Source organism: Protomyctophum bolini (assembly GCF_963924005.1).
Source record: "Protomyctophum bolini genome assembly, chromosome: 1".
In the NCBI taxonomy this organism is placed as follows: Eukaryota; Metazoa; Chordata; class Actinopteri; order Myctophiformes; family Myctophidae; genus Protomyctophum; species Protomyctophum bolini.
The window spans coordinates 16,845,987-16,866,549 of NC_137862.1; the positions used below are offsets into that span (position 1 = coordinate 16,845,987).

At 43.6% G+C, this 20,563-nt stretch overlaps 1 protein-coding gene across 2 annotated transcripts in view; it reads right to left on the reverse strand.

Moving 5' to 3' along the window:
* The window catches only part of nptnb (neuroplastin b), a 58,040-nt gene that overhangs the window by 26,673 nt on the left and 10,804 nt on the right, over nucleotides 1-20,563 (reverse strand). For both annotated transcript variants that reach the window (XM_080763093.1, XM_080763092.1), the window contains exon 2: nucleotides 5,130-5,477. In XM_080763093.1, the coding sequence (XP_080619219.1) occupies nucleotides 5,130-5,477 (348 nt within the window). The remainder of the gene's footprint in view (nucleotides 1-5,129; nucleotides 5,478-20,563) is intronic.

The following is a 20,563-nucleotide window of genomic DNA, read 5'->3' on the forward strand; positions in this document are numbered from 1 at the left end:
CCTGTGAGCAGCCATCGTAACAGTGCAGTGGCCTCTGTGCACAATGCTTCTCCTGAGAACAGCCAACACGCCAGTGCAGCGGCCTCTGACGACGGGAGTGATGCGGGCGAGTCTAATGCCTCCGACTCGACCAGCCATCATGGTCTACCACAGATCTCTACTACCCGAAGCGTAATGTCGATGCCCGGCTATGCCTCCACATCAATGACCTCCCAAGCTGGAAACCATGCACCTGTTTCACTGCCCCAGTCGACACATGGACATGACAGGTCGGCACCACCTCCAGCCCAATCGATGACACATAGCTACAGATTGACACAAGCTTTACCTTCCTTGGTGTCATCGACATTACCCGTCCATTCAGTTACAATACATCCACAGCTGGTGTCTCAGTCTTCACAAGTAGGCATTCAAGGCTCATTAGCCTACCAGCCCATGATGTCCAACGCACAGGTAATGTACACCCCTGCTTCAACAGCTGTACATTCACTACATCAGTCATCCCTCATGGCACAGGCTAACCCATCTCATCAGCCTACACATGTGGCACCATCATATCAGGCCCAAACCGGGGTGACCTCTATATCAGGCTACAATTATGCCCCTTCGACATCTGTGCAACAGGTTTCTTGGCCACCGCAGAATATGGTACCTGTGCAACAGCTCTCTTGGCCTCCATTATCTACGCCATATCTGCCCCCGAATGCGGCACCTATGTCACATGTCTCTTGGCCTCAATCGGCTCCTACTGCCTTCCCCTATCTGCCTCCGAATGTGGCACCGACTCAACAGAGTTACTCCTTTGCTGGTTTACCAGCACAATATCAGCTGATGCCTACTTCCGCTGCACAGCCAGTTTCCTTCCATGCTGGGATACAGATCCCACCGGGGATCCAGTCATTTAACCATTCATCTCAGTTTCCCTACCAATCCTTGCCTCCTCCTAACATGCCGGCTCAGCAGATGGCAGCTCCAGCACATTCAGCATCGTCATTCCCATACCGGCATCATACTCAACCTGTACCAGTGCCGAAACTCCCCAGGCTTGAACATGACAGCGAGAGAGAATTTACAGATCTCAAGATGGCCCTGGATTATCTTCTAGATCCCCACCCAGAGCTCTCTGAGCACTACAAATACAGAGTGCTCATGGAACAACTCATTCTGGATGAAGCACGCTTGATCGCACAGTCATGTCGACATTACCCTAATCCTTACACAGCGGCGATGCAAGCTTTACAACAGCAATATGGGCAGCCTCACCAACTAGCCCAGAGTGAGATCGCTGCCATGCTGAATTCCCCAGATGTGAAGCCAAATGACACAAAGGCATTTCAGAGCTTCGCTCTTCATGTCGACTTACTGGTGGGGATGCTGATATCTCTTGAAGGCCCCTACGGGATGGAGCTGATGTCTACTGGTCATGTGGACCGTCTTTTGAGTAAGCTTCCCAAATACTCACGAGACTCCTTTGTGGAGCACCTACAGGCTCAGGGTCGGCTTCACACCAACCGCATAAACCCTTATAACCTGAGAGACCTCTCACACTGGCTCAAGGGCAAGGCCGAAGCTCAGCGTCTGTCCGCTAAGATGGCACAGCGCTACCAGTCTGAAAATCCTTCAGGCTCAAGGATGGAGAAACCTTCGGCCACAAAGCCGAAGAACCGACCTGTAGCAGTCTACTATGGCTCAGATAATTCCGAGACCAATTATGTGCCCTCCAGTGAGACCGCTCAATTGGACAAGAAGCAGACGAGGGACAAGCGTATCTGTCTCTTCTGCAAGAGCGCTGAACACTACCTTTCGCAGTGCCCCAAGATTACCACCTACACAGCCGAACAGGTGGAAAAGTGGATCACTGAAGGTAAACGTTGTCGACAGTGTGGTCGCACCAATCATAGGCCAGATGCATGCACCCTGAAGAAGGCCTGCAGTGAATGTCAACAGATACACCTTAAAGTCTTGCATGGCATTGCAGAGACAAGCTCTGATGTCTACCTTACTACCCCGATGGTAGCCAAGCAGGGAGGAAAGGTCTATCTAAAGGTTGTGCCAGTAATCATTAGCCATGGTAGTAAATCCTTGCACACACATGCTATCCTTGATGATGGAGCCGAACGCACTATCATCCTCCCTGCGGCAGTGCACTACCTTGGTCTCCGGGGTGAGCCTGAGTCTATGGCTTTAAGAACTGTGCGTCATGATGTTGCACACCTCACCGGTTCCTCTGTGAACTTCCATGTGTCCTCTGTCACACAACCTGATCAGACACATCTTGTTCAAGGTGCCTTTACCGCAAATCGTATGGCCCTGACCGAACAGTCTTATCCGGTAGCAGCCCTGCAGAAGCGCTACCATCATCTGAGGGGGATACCTATCCAGTCCTTTGATAAAGCACATCCACTTCTCCTTATTGGTGCCGATTACACACGCATCATTACCGCTAAGGAGCCCATCCGTCTTGGCCCAAGCGGAGGACCCATTGCAGTTCATACTGAGCTTGGTTGGGCCTTACAAGGTCCAGATGGTCTCACACCACACAGGGTTCAGACCCAAGCTCTTTACTTTACCACTGTCCAACCGACACCTGATGACCTCTATCGGCAGGTGGAGCGCCTGTGGCAGGTCGACGTCTTGCCATTTCGAAGCGAGAAGCTGGCGATACGTTCTCGCCAGGACCAAGAAGCTATCGACACCTTGGAGTCTCGCACAGTTAGAGAGAAAGTCGGTGACACTCTCCGATACGCAACGCCTCGTAAGAAAGATGCACCACCACTTCGGTCCCCGATGGAAGCAGTGATGGCAACATTACGAAGCACTGAACGCCGGCTGGTGAAGAACCCAGACAAGGCTCAGATCTATGAAGCGGAAATACAGAAGCTTATTGATGGAGGATGTGTGGCCAAGCTCCGCCCGGATGAAGTATGCCAATCAACAGAGTCATGGTTCATCCCCCATCACCTCGTCGAACATAACGGGAAGCACCGCCTCGTTTTCAACTGTTCGTTTTCCTACCAAGGGTTTTCTCTCAATGAGCAACTGCTCGCAGGCCCGTCCCTTCGAGCGATGTTTCATCAAGTGCGTCTGTTACCAGAGGACCAGCCCCTGGTGAGGTTTGTCTGGTGGAGCCTGCGGAGAGAGGAGCCACCTGACGTATACCAGTGGCAGGTCTTACCATTTGGTACCACCAGCAGCCCGTGCTGTGCAACCTTTGCATTGCAGAAGCACGTCAAGGATCATAAGAAGGGGAACGAAGATGTGCTTCAGTGTCTGGAACAGTTCTATGTGGATAATTGTCTCCAGAGTCTCCCGACTGAATCCACCAAGCACTTGGTTGACAAGATCCGGCAGGTTCTCGCTGATGGAGGGTTCGAGATCCGGCAGTGGGTGAGTAACGATCCATCGACTGTCGCCCATCTACCAGCCACTGCCAAGTCCGAGACCATCGAGTTGCAGCTGTCAATGCCACATTTAGAGCTGTTTGCAGCATTGACAGGAGCGGAGCTATCCGCCTTGATTCACAGAGAGCTCACTCTGCACATCACCGAGACTAACCTTTGGACGGACTCAACGACAGTTCTCCAGTGGCTGAAATCTGAGTCCTGCAGGTTCAAGGTCCTTGTAGGGACCAGAGTCTCTGAAATCCAGGAGCTCACCCAGGACCATGAGTGGAGGTATGTAGACGCTCCCAACAACGCGGCAGACGACGTCACCCGAGAGAAGACCTTGGCTGAACTTGCAGTCCCAAACCGCTGGATTGAAGGCCCAGTGTTTCTCCGTCATTCCTCGGACCATTGGCCTTCATCGCCCGTCTACATTGAGCAGGAGGATGCAGATGAGATCAAACGAAGTACGTTCTGTGGGCTCACTCAGACGACTCGAGCCATTCTCATTCCAGATGCAACCCAGTTTAACACCTGGGCCGATCTGGTCAATGCTACTCAACAGTCCTTGCACGGGGCGGCCATGGCTGACCCTGCTGCATCCCCATCAGATCTCAGAGATGCTGAGCTCCACCTGTTCAGAGATTGTCAAGCAGACAGCTTCCCTGACCCTGTGACACCAAGTATGTTGCTGATGGGGCGGCGGGACGCTTCACTGCCACAGGTGTCATATGCTCCTGATGTTCTCACCAAGAGGAGATGGCGATACAGCCAGATGATAGCGGATCACTTCTGGTTGCAATTCACCCGTGGATACTTGTCTACCCTTCAGGTTAGACAGAAGTGGCGCCGACCTACTGACAATTTGGCAATGGACGATGTTGTCATGATTGTTGACCCGCAGCTACAACGTGCTCACTGGCCCATCGGAAGAGTAGTAAAGCTGAACGTCAGTACAGATGGATGCGTCCGATCAGCAGAGGTGAAGGTCAAGGACCACATCTATCTACGTCCTGTTGCACGGCTGGTCCGACTGCCAGCCATACCAGATGACGACAGCAAAGGGACTACTCCTGGAACACAGAATTCTGGAACATTACATAATAGCCATGCTATTCTGGGGGCGGCTGTGCAGAATTCCCCCCTTCCACCAGTAGATGGTGCTGTGTGATTTAATATTGTGACATGTTTACATTATCTCAGTTTTGGTTCAGGCAGTGTTAGGACAGCTAAGGGTCCTTGGATCTGTATAAATGTGCTCAGCAGCCATTTTGTGCTCTCTTTGATACAGACTGTCAGAGGAGTCAGATGAGTGAATGCTCATGTAAGTTGTGTTTGTTTGCCATGTATGCAACATTTATCTGAAGACACACTGTTGTCATTTGTTATTTACAGCACTACTTTATCAATACTGGCCCACCTGTATTTGTATATGATTTATACTGACTTACGAAGCATTGTATGTTCTTTTGTGCTTGTATTGCAGAAACTATAATACATTCTGACTTCTGTGATGAACAATATAAAGCAATCCCCAACTATGACCTTGCATCCATGTTACTCTTTGACCGGAGCTCATCAGTAGATGAAGAACTGGCCAGTCTACTTAGCTGAGATAGCTATATTCTCTAATACACCACCTGCAGTAGGTACTATGGTACATAAACCTAGGGGGGACATAAACCTACGGCATATATAGACCTACGGAACATACACCTATGATGGGACATAATTATGACCACTCACTCTGTAGCACCGAAATGGTGGCCTGGGCGCGGATCCATGTGATGGCGGGGTTTTGCCGCAGGTCGTTGCGCAGGGGGTTGTTGCTGGCCCGGCATTCGTACGTCCCCGAGTCCTCCAGCGTGAGGCGCGTGATGCCCAGCACGCTGACGCCGTTGCTGCCGTAGGCCGTGTTGATGGACACGCGCCTCTTGCGGGCGCCGTCCCACAGCTGCTTGAAGGAGTCGGCCCGGTTGATCTCGGCGTACCACCACTGGATCTCCGGCGTGGGGTTGCCGACCACGTCGCAGTACAGCTCAAAGGTGTCCCCCGTGAGTTTGACCTCGGACATTGGCGACTTCACGAACCCAGCTGGAGAGGGGAGAGGGTAACCACCAGGAGTGGCAGGGTAAGGACAAAGGGGGGTAGAAGAGGGTTAGAGTGGTAGGAAGGTGTGGTGGAAAAGGCAAGAGAGAAAGCAAAACAAAAAAGAAAGGATGATTAAAGGCAAATCAAAAGAAAGCGAGCCACAAAGCATAGATACGTAGGTGGAAGAAACTGTTGAATATTAAAAGGACAAGATAAAAGAGGTATTGAACATGAGAGAACATGAAACAAAAGGTTAATGACCCCTCGGCCTCTACAGTGTGTTCAAAGTCACAGTCCCCTGGTCCACTAATAGCAGACAACCTTCAGACAAGGTCATCCCAGTCTGTGTCATCGAGTAACCCTAACCACATTATCACACTAGTACGTTACATGGAGAAAACAACACGCTTTGAAATCATCCCGTCATACATTTACGTTTTTATCAGACACACACTTTCCTCCTTAACCTTCTTGAAATGGAATCTATGCACTCTATTCTTCCTCCATTGTGTTCTGTATTAATTAATGACATGTATTATTGTGTAACAGATGTTTAGTATAGGATGCCCATTTTCCAGTTAATTTCATGGAATGAAATGCTTATTTGACTTAGGCCAGAGTAAAAGGTAAATCAATGGTGCATGTGAGGATTTATCTGTGTTCTCCTCTGTAATGGATACCAATTGTAGGAATGGTAAATGGTAAATGTTGCATTTATATAGCGCTTTACGTAGGTTGTGCATTACATTCACCCATTGATTCATACACCGATGGCGGAGGAAACCATGCAAGGTACAAACTTGCACATCGGGAGCAATTAGGTGTTCAGTGTCTTGCTCAAGGACACTTTGACACTAACTCTAGGAAGGAGTAGTTTGTGGAAATTAAATAGATTCAGTCCTTTCTGACTAATGTTGGATATAACACTTTTGTTAACTCATGCAGATCTGCAGTAATAAATCAAGCTAAGAATGATTCCTGGCCTATGTGTTCTTTCAATGGTCAGATCAAATCAGGGAATAAACCAAATATCGTCTCTACCGGAAAGAAACCTCATATGTCCAAAACTGTTACTTGTCAGGATTCAAATAAAAAAACAGCTCAAATAATGCATTGCCTCTTTGCCACATTGCACGATTGTAGATCTGCTATTTTGAATACTTTTGTGTGACAGCAACCATATACTGTCAGAGATACTGTGTAGAATGTAGATGTTTAGGTTTGAGCACCATATAGGCACCTGCAGTGAATGATGGCATCAGTGCAGGGATAAGAACATCATGCATGGAACATGCTTGGATCCGATGGCATGGTCATGTGACCAGACAAAATCAGTGGCTCGGAAACGTTGCCCTTGAGCTTAGCATCTCTCCATGAAACTATAACAGCACAGAACAGTCAAGGTCGGGCTGGGCCGTGGCTCAGCGGTCCAGGCACCTTGGCTGGTAATCCAGTCTGGCAGTGTGCCGTGGGTTCGACTCCCGATCCCAACAGCCTTTACTGCATCTCTCTCCCCATTTCCTGTCAGCCTACTGTCTATCCCTCCATATAAAATAAAGACGAAAGCCAAAAAAAAGAAAAAAGAACAGTCAATGTCATTTCTAACGCATCAACTCTGTGGGAACAAATTTGACAATGTGCTGCGACAGTCCTACAATGATTTCTGCTTTGTTTGTTTGTTTGTATCAGTAGTAGCTTTTGTCTCATATATTAAAAAGCAGATGAGCGCCTCACATGTCATTAAAAACCAAGGTATTACAAAAACCTTGACATATTTCATCCTGAATCATCCATATATGCTCGTACTGTAGGTGATAACCTTAAAAATTAGGTCAGGAGCACAACATTGTCATGAGGATAAGCTGGACTTAAACAGCAATGCCATTCAATTTAAAAATGCACATATGCTAGTCCTGCATCCCAGGACAACCACGACTGTCTGTGACATCACCAAGGTGCATGCAGTGATGGAAGAAGTACTCACGCATGTTTTACTTAAGTAAAGGTATCGTTTTGTTTTGTTGGGCTCCCCTACGTGCCTTTTATCCCCACAAATACCCAATTTTAAGTTCAAAATGCATGAAAGATCTTTTCAAGCGGCCAAAATGTACATAGGGCTATAGTTGGTAATATACATACGGTACATATGTATACAATATACAATATATAAAAACATCTGTATGTTTTGTAATAATAATGTAAATCTACAAAGTAACTAACTAATGTAGCCAAGTGTAGCGGAGTAAAAGTATAATATTTGCCTCTGAGATGTAGTGGAGTAGTAGTAAAAGTACCTCAAAATTGTACTTAAGTACAGTACTTGAGTTAATGTACTTAGTTACTTCACACCACTGGCTGTCTGACATCACCAGGTTGTACATGCACAGCACATCCTTAGTAAATACTGAATATATGTTTTTTTTCATGCGCCAATGACTTTGACCTTACGTGCACTGACAGTTCTAAACCAGAAAGTGGATCTGTATCAATGGGCAAGTCTTGCAGCATCTCATCACGATCACCATATCTGTTTTCACAAATCCATTTTTCAGGGGGAGCTGCATCTCTCTCTGTGTGTGTGTGTGTGTGTGTGTGTGTGTGTGTGTGTGTGTGTGTGTGTGTGTGTGTGTGTGTGTGTGTGTGTGTGTGTGTGTGTGTGTGTGTGTGTGTGTGCGTGTGTGATGTCACAGATTGAGAGGGTACCTCGCTGACAGTGAATGTCAGACAGCAGGGGAGGAGAGCACCAAACAAACGTCAGCTAAAACAAATGCAAATGTACCGAGGCAAGACGGCGGAAAAACAAATATATATTCCCGTTTATAAATAAGCCAATGTCTCACCATCATTAGCAGCACAACACCGGGAGCGCTCTCTGCTGTGTCATTGCCTGATTCATCCTCACGTTCCACATGAGTAGCTAGTCCTATACTATGTTCCTGCAGGCTTTAACGAAGCTCGTCTAATGACAAATCACCTGGACTACAGGCCCTCATGGTCTCTGCCACATCGGAGCCTGCCAGATTGAAAACCTCCATGTCCTCAAATTAAGTCATATAGTAGGAAATGCAAGGAAACTAAAAAACACCCCAAATATGAAGTTCAAGGTCTGAAAGCAAGAATCAAAAGCCTATGATCTCTTCTTGGGCACTTGACTGCAACTACAAAACTTAAAATAAACGTAATTGGAACATGAAATTGGAAAATCATGATATTATCAAACATAAAGTGGGGAGTGGGGATATCAAAAGCAGACAAATGGATTCCTCCCCCCACCCTGGAATAATATGCCGTCGGAACAATGATACGCCCCCCCCCCAATCCCACCCCCAGCATATCCAAACCTGACTACAAGCTCACAGGTTCTCTCCCAGACCTGTACTATTCTGCTCATGTGCCATAACACATAAACAGATAAGCTGGGGTGTGTGTGTGTGTGTGTGTGCGTGTGTGTGTGTGTGTGTGTGCGTGTGTGTGTGTGTGTGTGTGTGTGTGTGTGTGTGTGTGTGTGTGTGTGTGTGTGTGTGTGTGTGTGTGCGTGTGCGTGTGTCTATTGTACTACGCAACAATGGGCACAGCTACAGTAAGGTTTAATATTTCACTAAGAGCTTATCGACCGGTGCAAATATCAGCATTTGCATTTAAGTCGCATACTGTATACAAAGGAAAGGAAACCCGTTTTCCATTGGCTGTTAACAGGCAATTCTCACAAGTTATGGTTGTAGCTACTAATTTCCTTTCTGTTATTATGAGCAGTATTTTTTAACAAGAGTTAAAACCGGTGTGCAACTGTGCAGTGATGATGTCCACCAAAGACATCACACATTCTGAACATAATGTGCAGCAATGTCCAACACTCCAACAAAGACATTACACATTTGAAACATTATGTGCAGTAATGTCCAACAAAGACATTACACATTCTAAAACAAAGAGTCATATTCTCTTTCTATGAAAATTGCATATGCATACTCTTTGGAAAAAAAAAAGACATTACACATTCTGAACAATATGGGTGTGGCTGTACATTGGCACAGATAGTCTGATGACTAGCACATACTGTAGCTAGCAACTCAGATAATTGCCAATACATTGGAATAGAAAGATAAACTGTAACTCAATTCAGGCTCTTCATCAGGAGACTTGTCTGAGAGTGCTACTGTACAGTAGGTACTGTATTTGCTTGTCTGTCTCTTTGCCTGTGGCCTAAACTGGTAAGGCAGCAAGCTAATTACCATTTGTGTCTCTTCTCTCTGGAAACATCTGGGCCAATCAAGCTCTCCCTGTGATCCCTGTGGGCTGGGGAGGTAACCGCCCACAATATTTAAGTGATGACTTTTGTGTAACATTTTTAGGGCTCATGCTTATGCATGGCTTCATTAATTGTCAACCACCACACAATTGGGGTAGCTATACCCTGGGGAGTTACACCGTAGTCAGAAGAACCTGGTAAATTTCGGTCTAAAAATGTCATGCAAAACACATGAATGAAATGAACAATGAAAAGGAAGGCCACACCTTCAGCCTGGTGTTTGCGCCTGTCATAGCCGGCGAAAATTGTCAATCTACTTGTGTTGTGTATATTTTCTTTTTTCCTCCATCAAAAAAGTGATTTGTGTATATTTACTTTGGCTTAAAAAAATTATGTTTTTCAAAATTATTTCAAGATTTTGCACTTACTAAATATGTGTCAAAAATCAAATATCAGTAATCGGACTCTCCAAAAACAGGATTGGCATCAGACGCCAAAATGTGGCTCTATGATCAAAATGCATAGTGGGGGAATATCGATAGCCGGGGTGGGGAAGGGAATATTGATAGCTGGGGGAGGGGGATCCTTGATGCCAAAATGTGATCCCAAGCAGAGCTAGACCACCTGCTCCAAAACTTGGCAAAATGTGCATGGTGAAGAAAGACACAGTTTGCTGCTTCCCTGAAGGGCACCTGCAGAGATTTGTACCGTTCACTATTTCAGGGAAACGGTGAGTTCCATAGCTGTCATTAGGATATCCATTTATAGGGCTACTATGTTAAGTAGGCAAAAGCGTGTTAGTGTGTTAATAATTATATTTGATCTCAACTAAATGGTATACAGAGTTTATGTAGCTGGCTGGCTGCAGTGGTGTTTTCACAGAGATGTGTCAGTGTGGAATCAGATGAAAGAATCTGATTCATCAAATGAAAAAAGAAATGAGCAGAATGTTCAGGCAATTAAACAAGTGGCTCCATCTGTGTACGGAGTTCAGTTGTACATTCTGCAGTCCCTTGAAAACAGAAATCCTGATCTGTAATTATACTGTATACCGTTTTTAAATACATGTCAAGTAAACAAGCTTGTTTGGCACACATACTGTACAGCAGCAGGTTGTGTGACAGTCATAAGCTCAGTCTGCGTGTGCTGAGGAGGCAGACCGGGGCTCTCCTTAAGGACAGAGCACAACTCGCACCTAAGGGTGATCGAATCTCGTTTGGCCCTTGACTCCTAAAAGCTCCTCCTAAAAGCATAGTTTATCCTTTGATGTACACTGAAAAATCACACCGTGTGAAGTGGGGGGTGTTCTTATCATCGTACATCATCATGACGTAACATGTCGATTTGCTCAGAGACATATGACTTGTGTAGGACAGAAATAGCCGATTTGCTCGTCCACATACAGTATGGCGTAAATTCTCTATTCATTGTCAACTGGAATTTAATGTTTGTGTAAGACGAAAATCTAATAGCTGAATATATTCACTCCGATTTTATTGTATTGTACAATAGAAATCACACCCGTGTGAAGTGAGGGGCGCTCTTATCATTATACATCATCCCCTGAACTGAATTTATGTGATTGGTTAGCCGATTTGCGCGTCTAAATCTTCCCTTCATTGTCAATGGCATTTAATGTTTGTGTTGCCACAAATGTATGTCATATTTGGCGGACATTTGACCTAATTTCTCCTTTCATCGTCAATGGCCAATATTGAGACGTGTGGGGACAAAAGTTTTATATAAAAACAATCACACTTGTGTGAAGTGAGTGGCACCTTCACCATGATGATCATGTACTGTATGACGATGAAGTCATCAAGTGTCATCAAAGTTCTGTAAAAGGTCCATAGACTTGGCACCCACTACGTCATAGTTTACGGACGGTGTACCCACTACGTCATATTTTGCCATTGACTTGGCCTGAAAGTTTGTACGAAATAAATTGTTCTGTGAAAAGTCCATAGACTTGGCTTCCACACGACATCACAGGGAGGCACACACAAAGCCATGCGGCGCCGCTCAATAAATGCATTCCTCCCCTGTAATCTATCTAGCGTTTAGATGGTTTTCCAGAACAGTATGCTAACATGTTAGCATCCTGTGTGTTCAGAATCAGAATCAGCTTTGTTGTCACACCACAGTCACACACAGGCTTACAAATAGAAAAGTGTGTGAACATCGATCGTATTGTAATACTTCCATAGAAGAAAAGAAGGGGAAGAAGAGGAGTGAGGCTGTTGCAGCCATTATGAGTTTTTTATGCTTTATGTAATCTCAAAAGCTCTAGATACTGATCAAAGAGAAGCCGCTACCAATTTTCTCATCAGACAGTTGAGAGTAGGATGTGAGCCAGAAGGGTTTGAATACGGCATTGTAATGGATTCACTCGTGTGGATTGAAAGATGATATAATCAGGGGTGCTGAAGACACATTGATGATTGGCTTGATGATTAATCTGTTCAGAAATGTTCAAAAATAGCTTGTAGATCTGCTATTTTCAAAACGGTTTCTTCCCCAGGGTGAACGTGGTTAAAGTTTCCCTAAAATATTACAGTCTGGTCGAATGGTGCAGGCATTTATACCTGACCACCATCACAGAGACTAGGGGTTTGAATCTGCCACGGTGCATCTGGCTGGCCCCCAAACTGATACCGCATGTATTTGGCTGTGAACCCCCACTTGAAAATAATTTGTGAAACTTTCAGAACAAATTATCTCTATACGAAGGAATGTGGAAGGAAGTCGGGTGGGGAGGACAATCACTGTTGCTGCGCTACTACCTGCGAGCCCGTCAGCGCCAAGTCTCTGTATCTGTCTGTATGTCTGTGTCTGTCCCTTTCATGCCCATATATGGAGTGTTCTGATGTCATCAAACATGACTTATTACTGACGTCATAACTGGCCTCCAAGTACTATGATAAATAATGGGTACTGCACTAATGGCCCTAGCTATCCTTACCCCTTATGTATGCCAAAACATTCTAGGCATTTTTGAGGGGCGCTAGCCCCTCCAATGACGGTGTCTGAAGATTATGTCAGGCATCCAAGTATATGGACTTTTTTATGTTTGTTTAGAACACTTATGACGTGAATCGTTTGCCAGTCAAGTCTATGGACTTTAATCTTTGTTTAGGGCACTAATATAAATAAATACATCTTGTGACTGATTCCGTTTTATACAATATACCAGTAAGACGCGCAAACGCGGGAAGCGAACGCAGCTGAGACCCTGCAGATCATGTCTGTCTGTCTGTCTGTGTGTCTGTCCCGCTGTTACTGTATATGTGGACCTGGCCCCTTTTGTGCCCATATATGGAGCTGAGTGGACCTGGCCCCTTTTGTGCCCATATATGGAGCTGAGTGATTGCTGATGCAACACACTCCATATTTGGATAGCGGGACAGACACACGGACACACAGACAGACAGACAGACATGATCTGCTAGGTCTCATAGTAAGTGCTCACTGCGTTCGCAACCAGTAAGACGCGCAAACGCGGGAAGCGAACGCAGCTCGTACATATTTGGGTTTTGGACGTATAGCTGCTTTGGGGACTCCTTATATGGTTATGGCTGAGTCATGGTGACGTAATCACTCAGCTCCATATATGGGCACAAAAGCGGGACAGACAGACAGACAGACAGACACACAGACATGATCTGCTAGGTCTCATAGTAAGTGCTCACCGCATTCGCAAACACACTGCATGCATGTCTCGTGGAGGACGATGAGGATGATTATAGTATCGGACTGTCAAATAGGAGTTTGAGCAATGGTAGAATGGCAATTGTCTCTTGAACTTGAACATTACATGGGTGGCAAGGATAAAGATGATGATGCTACACTAAAAGACGACAAGCAAATTGACTATTTAGAAGAGATGACAGTGGAAATGAATGAAGGTGACTCTGACATTATGTGCAGGCTTCTAAAAGTCAAAATGATGCTTACTTTTCCTCATCATATTCACACTGCATTCACGTCTCATAACGTGTATATATAGTGGCAGTGAATCTGCAATCATGTGGCAACTGGGCGCCCCTCACTTCATATGAGTGTGATTTGTTTAAATAGTTCAAATAGCCAATGTACAAGCTCACAATGTGTCGATGTAGATCGGCTATTTTCATTATTTTAAAATGTTTTTTTTCAAAAGTTACAAAAACAAATTCTAACATGTTTAGGCATATGTGGTAATGCTGCAAGACCCTGAGTACTCACCGGGTATAACGGGCACTGCATAAACAGAGGGGCATGCGTCCCCAACAGGCATCAATGGCCGATCTTTTTTAAATCCACAGTTTAGAGGCCTAAATTTGAGTCAGCCTTGCGCTGAGGCTTAGATGTGCACTTTATCAAATAGCTGCTTAACTGTACACTGTACTGTCACTGTACTACATGCTTCCTGGAAATTATGTAATGTTTTGGCAGTTTAATTTATGCAGTTTCTTCTATTTTTTATAAAGTATCCCAATTCACAATTACAATTTATGCACGCTCTTACCTAGAGCGACTTACAAGCGTGAAATCAGAGTAAATGGCATGAAGCCTAGTCAACAAATGAAAGCTGTAATGGCCCATGTAAGTAGAGTGGAAAGAAAAAACATATTGCTTCTCAAACGTTTTCATGTCATGACTCATGGATCCCCAAAATGATATCTTGTGCATTTGGCCGAGGACCCCCATCTGAAAATGATTTGTGCCAGGTACCCCCAGAAGCAAATATTTTCACACAAAAAAGTACATTCAAAGATTTGCACAAATGTTCACAAGCTCAAGTTATTTTTGAATAGCCAAAGTATACAATATGGTTAAAATGATTGTGATGCTAAACTAACTGTTATGCTAGGACCCCTGGGGGTCTTTGAGAACCACTGGTCTAATCAACATCTTCTAAATGACATGCTTAACATTTGTAGTCAAGCAAAAACAAATCTGTATGCAAAGTATAACTACAACGTATCAAAACAGGCTAAAAGGAGGGATACAAGCTACTGAGCCAGATGGGTCTCCTCTCTTCCTAGTCCTATTTCAGAGAGCCTCACACGCTCATTCCAATGTCTGTATGTTAAATATGTACATATGGCAATTAAGCTCTTCATTTCAAATTGAATTTGAAGTAAAGTGATTGCAATTGCTTTGTGTAGCAAAAAAACAAAACAGAATTCTGGACAAAATTATTTGCAATGATAGTAAAAGCAACTATTGTTATTATGAAACTGTAAATACTTGCCCTGTCACTCAGATCATAGGGAGGCAAAAGCTATGTAATGAGATTTAAATCCCATGGCAGGCTGAAATACTTTAATCCCTACAAATCAGTAAACAGTACACCCTTCTCGTTTCCCCTTCAAGAAACAAGGTCATTAATTTATTTTCATTATATGACCAGAGAAAGTTAACGGAGCTTGTAAAGTTATTTTATGTCCAGCTTTACAGTGTGTGCCGCCATTGACAACCACAGCCTTTATAGTGGCATGAGCAGTGATGGGCTCTATGTACACAGAATAACTTTTCCTACTTTCAGGAGCCTTCCCAACGTCCTTCACTGGTTAACACGATGATACTAATTAAGGCTCTGTGTCATGGTTTGAGACAAGGAGAGAGATAGGACCCAAGTGCATGACAGGCAAACGGAGGCTAAGTACGATGCAAGAGGTTTTAATAGTAGAATTAAATACACGAGGAGAAACACTAGGAAACTATTAGGTACTAGGAATACAAGGAATAAATACGCTGACTTACATTGGTGAACTGACAAAGGAACTGAAAAACCAGGGGAGTAAGGACACAGGTGAACTCAACTGAAAATCAACACAGCGATTGGCTGGGGGACTAAGAGGACACAGGTGGAGAACAAAGACTAATAACAGTACAGGTTAGACAAGGCAGGCAAACAGTAACAGGGCAGACAGGAAACACGAGGAACAAAACTACAAACTAAAAGCACACAAGGGTAAGGTAAAACTCAAACTGGAACTAGGAAACCAAGAACACACTTCAAAAATCACAAGAGCACAACAGAAAAGTAAAACACCAACTAAAACTAAGAACAAGGAACACTAGAAAACATAACACATGTCACGGACCGTGACACTCTGTGACTGTTCCATTTAGTGTACAGTGGTTTTCAAACATTTTAATGTCAAGGATCGCTATAACTCTGAGAGTGTACGAATGAAACTGTTCCATTTGCACCCTGACTCTGGCTGCGTCCAAATTCATTCCCTATGCACTACTTTCGGGTTCCGCCATTTTGTTTTAGTGTCCGAATGTGTAGTGAGCATTTTTGCACCCTAATGTAGTGGACATAAAGTAGCCTTGCCGAGTAGCCTAGCCTTGCCATGAGGCCCATAGGGCAGGAGCCCAACTCCTGTTTCTGTAGCGTAAGGCAGCTTGATGTACAAGTACACCCCCTGGACATGACGCTGTATGTCGCAGGGACCGCAATCCAACCCTTGATGCTGAGTGTCAAGCAGGGTCCCATTGGGTCCCATTTTTAGAGTCTTTGGTATGACCCGGCCGGGGATTGAACCCTCGACCTCCCAGTCTCAGGGCGGACACTCTAACCACAAGGCCACTGAGCTAGTGGTGGACTGAAGTATCCCACAATGCCCGGGAATTGTAGGGACCATTCGATGGTCACTACATTAACGCAGTGAAGCAAATCTACCCCATAATGCATTGTGCAAGCTCGCATCTCGAAGCTACAGATCTCGAGACAAATGATCTGTGCATTTATTTGCAATTGTTTTTATTAATTTTATTTTATTTATAATAAAACAATTCCAATAGTACTAATCGTACTAATTGTATCACCCAGCACATGACGGTAGGAGAGGAATCAGTTGCCGTAGAATATATTGCTGGTGCTGGTGCTGGTGCACTGTCTGCAGTTCCTCAGTTTTGTGTGGGAAAAAAATAATAATTTTGCTTACAGAATGTGGGTCAAATACAAATAATGTGTTTGTTACCTACTGCCTGGCTGTCACTCTGGGGCAGAATAACCACCAAATAGAGGGTACGGCCGGTACGCACATGTATAAAGTGAATGACAAATCGAGTGGCAAAGTGAGTTTAACATTGTTTAACGTCGTTTAATGCAATCATATTGGACTTTTCTATTTGATGTATGGGCTGTCAATGCCAGAAAGTACACGCATACCCTCTATAACCGCCAAAAATACCCCCAAACCCGACAAAAAAACGATTGAATGCATATGCAAGAGTTGAGCTCCGGCACCTCTTGAGTGCCGGAGGCAGCCTCAGGCAGCCTCTGTAGACATTTTTAAAGCACAGCTCAAGACCCACTTCTACAACATTGCTTTTAATTGATTTGTTATTCATGTCCTCACTGTTTTTTAATGTCGTTGCCTTGCTTTTCTTTTTTATCCTCCATTGTTCTGTAAAGCACTTTGAGCTGCATTTCATGTCATGAAAGGTGCTATACAAATAAAGTTTTATTATTATTATTATTATTGGTTGAGCATCACATAATGATTGTGCCACGGGGGACAATTGTGCCCATTGTGGCTTGTAGAGAGATGTCAGACATTGCGCATAAACATTGATGATGTATGATGATATATGAGCGCCTCAAACTGTCTGCTAATCATCTAACTCCAACACGTCTCATGCAAGTAATTGACAATATAATTTATAAAGTCACAACACCAACTTTGATGAGGCAGCATTGTTCCGTTTTCAAAATATACGTTGGCTATTCACAAATAGCCAAAATAGATTGATCTAATAGCAAATTAGTAGCATATTAATGTATGTTTTGTAATAATAAAAATAATCCAAATTTACAAAGTAACTAGTAACTAAAGTTTTCAAATAATTGTAATGGTACAATTTGTCTCTGATATGTAGTGGAGTAGAAGTATTGAATATTGGATATACTCCAGTCCTTTTTTTTATTTGAGTCAAATACCTCAAAAGTGTACTTAAGTATATACTTGAGTAAATGTACTTTCCACCGCTGGTGTACACCTGCAATTTAGGCTGATGGTTGATCTGTTATTGTTGGTATTGAACGTTCGCATGATGACAAATAGGGACACACATCGAAAGTGGTTTAAAGCGAGGCACTCGACATCTTGTTGACAGTAATTCTTCAGAATGGAAGAGCTTTAGAGAGACTTTATTGTACAGAGACAGAGTGCAGTGCTGGCTCGGACAATCACACACAAATCAATAGGAATGACAGCTTTTTGCTCATGTCTCTCTACCCCGACAGCTGTGGATCAAAATGTCTATGAAATATCTAGACAGGTTACAATATACAGTAATGGAATAGTCCGGCTAAGTATTAAAAGGTGTTAACTCTGAAACGGACAAGTAGCGTTGTTGAATGGGAATGTGCACGTCGAATGTGCATGTCGTTAATGTGCCAAGCCGCTTAATTAATGATGCAGTTTGCTGTGTCAAAGGCTTGTGAAGTGCACTGCAATGTTTGTAGAAATATGAGGTCACGGTAATGGTTAACCGCAGACAACTGTGAACACTCTCCACAAAACATAATACCCGAGATTAAAATAGGGTGCATATAGGGACGCAATAAAACAACGACCTCTGCATCCACGGGATGCACTACTGTACTACTGTAATGTTTTTTCATTCTAGTTTATTTTGCTAGCTTTAGTTATAATAATAATTTATTCTGTTTTCTACATGAATATAACCACATTATAACCATATAAAATGGGAGTTAAATGCTGCAATTTGTAAAAATGGCAAAATATGACTCCTAACGTTGTTGAAGTATAGGACTCATAAAATGTCCCTGGGACACAAATGCCTATCCCTAAAGGGAGACTATTAAACAGTTTTTGACTACGTCCAATCAATGCCATGTTGCAAGCTTGTACATCTGATCTCTTTTTTTTATCGTGAAAGTGTTTGACACATTTTGAATAATTTTACATTTTTTAACACAAATCTTCTCTTCTGGGGGTTCCAGGCACAAAACATTTTCTGCTGCCAAATATATAATTTTGGGGGTCCTTAGCACGAAAAGGTTTGAGTACTAATCATAGAAAGATAGATAGCATTTGTAGAATTGCCCTCAGGTCTTAATGGGTTCATGTCACACCTGTGACACACCTGTGACATGAACCCATGTCACAATGAACAGTACAGTTGTGCTACATGAACAGTAGCACAATCATGTGATTGTGCTACAATACATGATAGAATTTGGACAGCATGAACTGTATGAGTCAGGCTTGAATGACAAATCAAATATCTCCACTTAATTATGCAATACGTTTTCCAAAACAGATTTTTTTTTAGATAGTATCGTGAGGCTACAATCCTAAACAAGGCCACATTCTGTACGCCGAATCTACAGACACAGACAGAGGGACTGGAGTGTGTGCCAAACACATGGACATGGTATTTTTCTTCCCCTCTGGGCAATGGACAGGGGGCTTTGTTAAACAAAAACTGCTGTGTTCCTATATGGGCTGCATTCTTGCTCCAAAGAATCTCGATTTTCCTCCACAACATTGAGATCATGATTCTCACATGAATTTCATTTTTTCCATGAACATATTTATTGTCTTTAGTCTGTAGTTTTGGAACATTACTACATGTACATACAAAATGTGGCACCTGGAGCCAATACTGTGGCTTTAGTTTAAACAAACATCAAAGTGCTTGACTTAAACCTCCCTTAAAGTCTCTCTCTTGTATCAAAAGGTTACTACAGTAAGTGATTACTAACTAAGAGTTACTAAAATGAATTGGACAGCCAACTAGTGCTGCACGATTCTTGCTCAAATTTAGAAATGAGATCGCATAGGTGTCTGAATCGATTTTTTCCGATTATTGCTCAGCACTAAGCTGCTCTAAAAGTATGTAAAAAGATAAATGCAATGCAAAATGGTTTCATAGTCTGCCTTTAGGGATAGGCGTTTGTGCATTTATTTTTCATAAATGAACACTTTGGAGAGTGTTCACTGTTATCTGCGCTTAACCATTACTGTTGACCTCATATTCCTACAAATTAACATTGCAGTGCACTTCACAAGCCTTTGACACAGCAAACTGCATCATTACGTTGTATTTACTGTAGCGGCTGGGTACATCTCGCGTGTGCCGACTCGGCCCCCAGCCTGGTACCCTAGTCAAAATATTAATTGGGGAACCCTGTAGTGCAACTGATTTCACTACTTGAATCCCTACAATCCCGGACGATCCCTACAAGGTGAACAGCTTCAAAATAAGGTTATAACCAGCATCTCTCTTTATGGAAATGTTTTCTGTTGTCTTTTGTTGTCTGTTGCCGTTTAGCTGATGTTTTTATCAGTGAAAGCCAAGCCATTTAAAACTAAAGTGAAACTTAACTGGGCTTTATATGTAAATCTGTCTTTGCCCCTTTCGTGTCTTATGGTTCGAATTGTTATAGATTTTGTAGCAGCCAGTAACATTGGATGTTTGATACAATCCGTTTATACTGTAGTATGTCAGATAAATCCAACAGGACCTTCGTCTCTGAATATATTAGTGTACTATTCTTCACTACTATAGTGGCACACGACACGTCAGCAAATCTTCTGACCTAAACTGACACTTTAGGTCATCAACCCTACATACCTGAAAAGATTAAGGGGTCACTTCCACAGGAAGCGTTTTCTGAGCGGTGGATCACTTTGGATATCATGCCAGCATACTGGGCATAGCGTTGCTGTTGGGCAGAAACCTCAGTTGTCTCACAGTGTTATAATCTGATGGCCCATGGCTGTGTACTTGTACGTGAGAGCACAGTGTACTTGATAATGTATTGTGTACTGAATGAACTGTAGCATACTAGCTACTGGTGACATCTCAT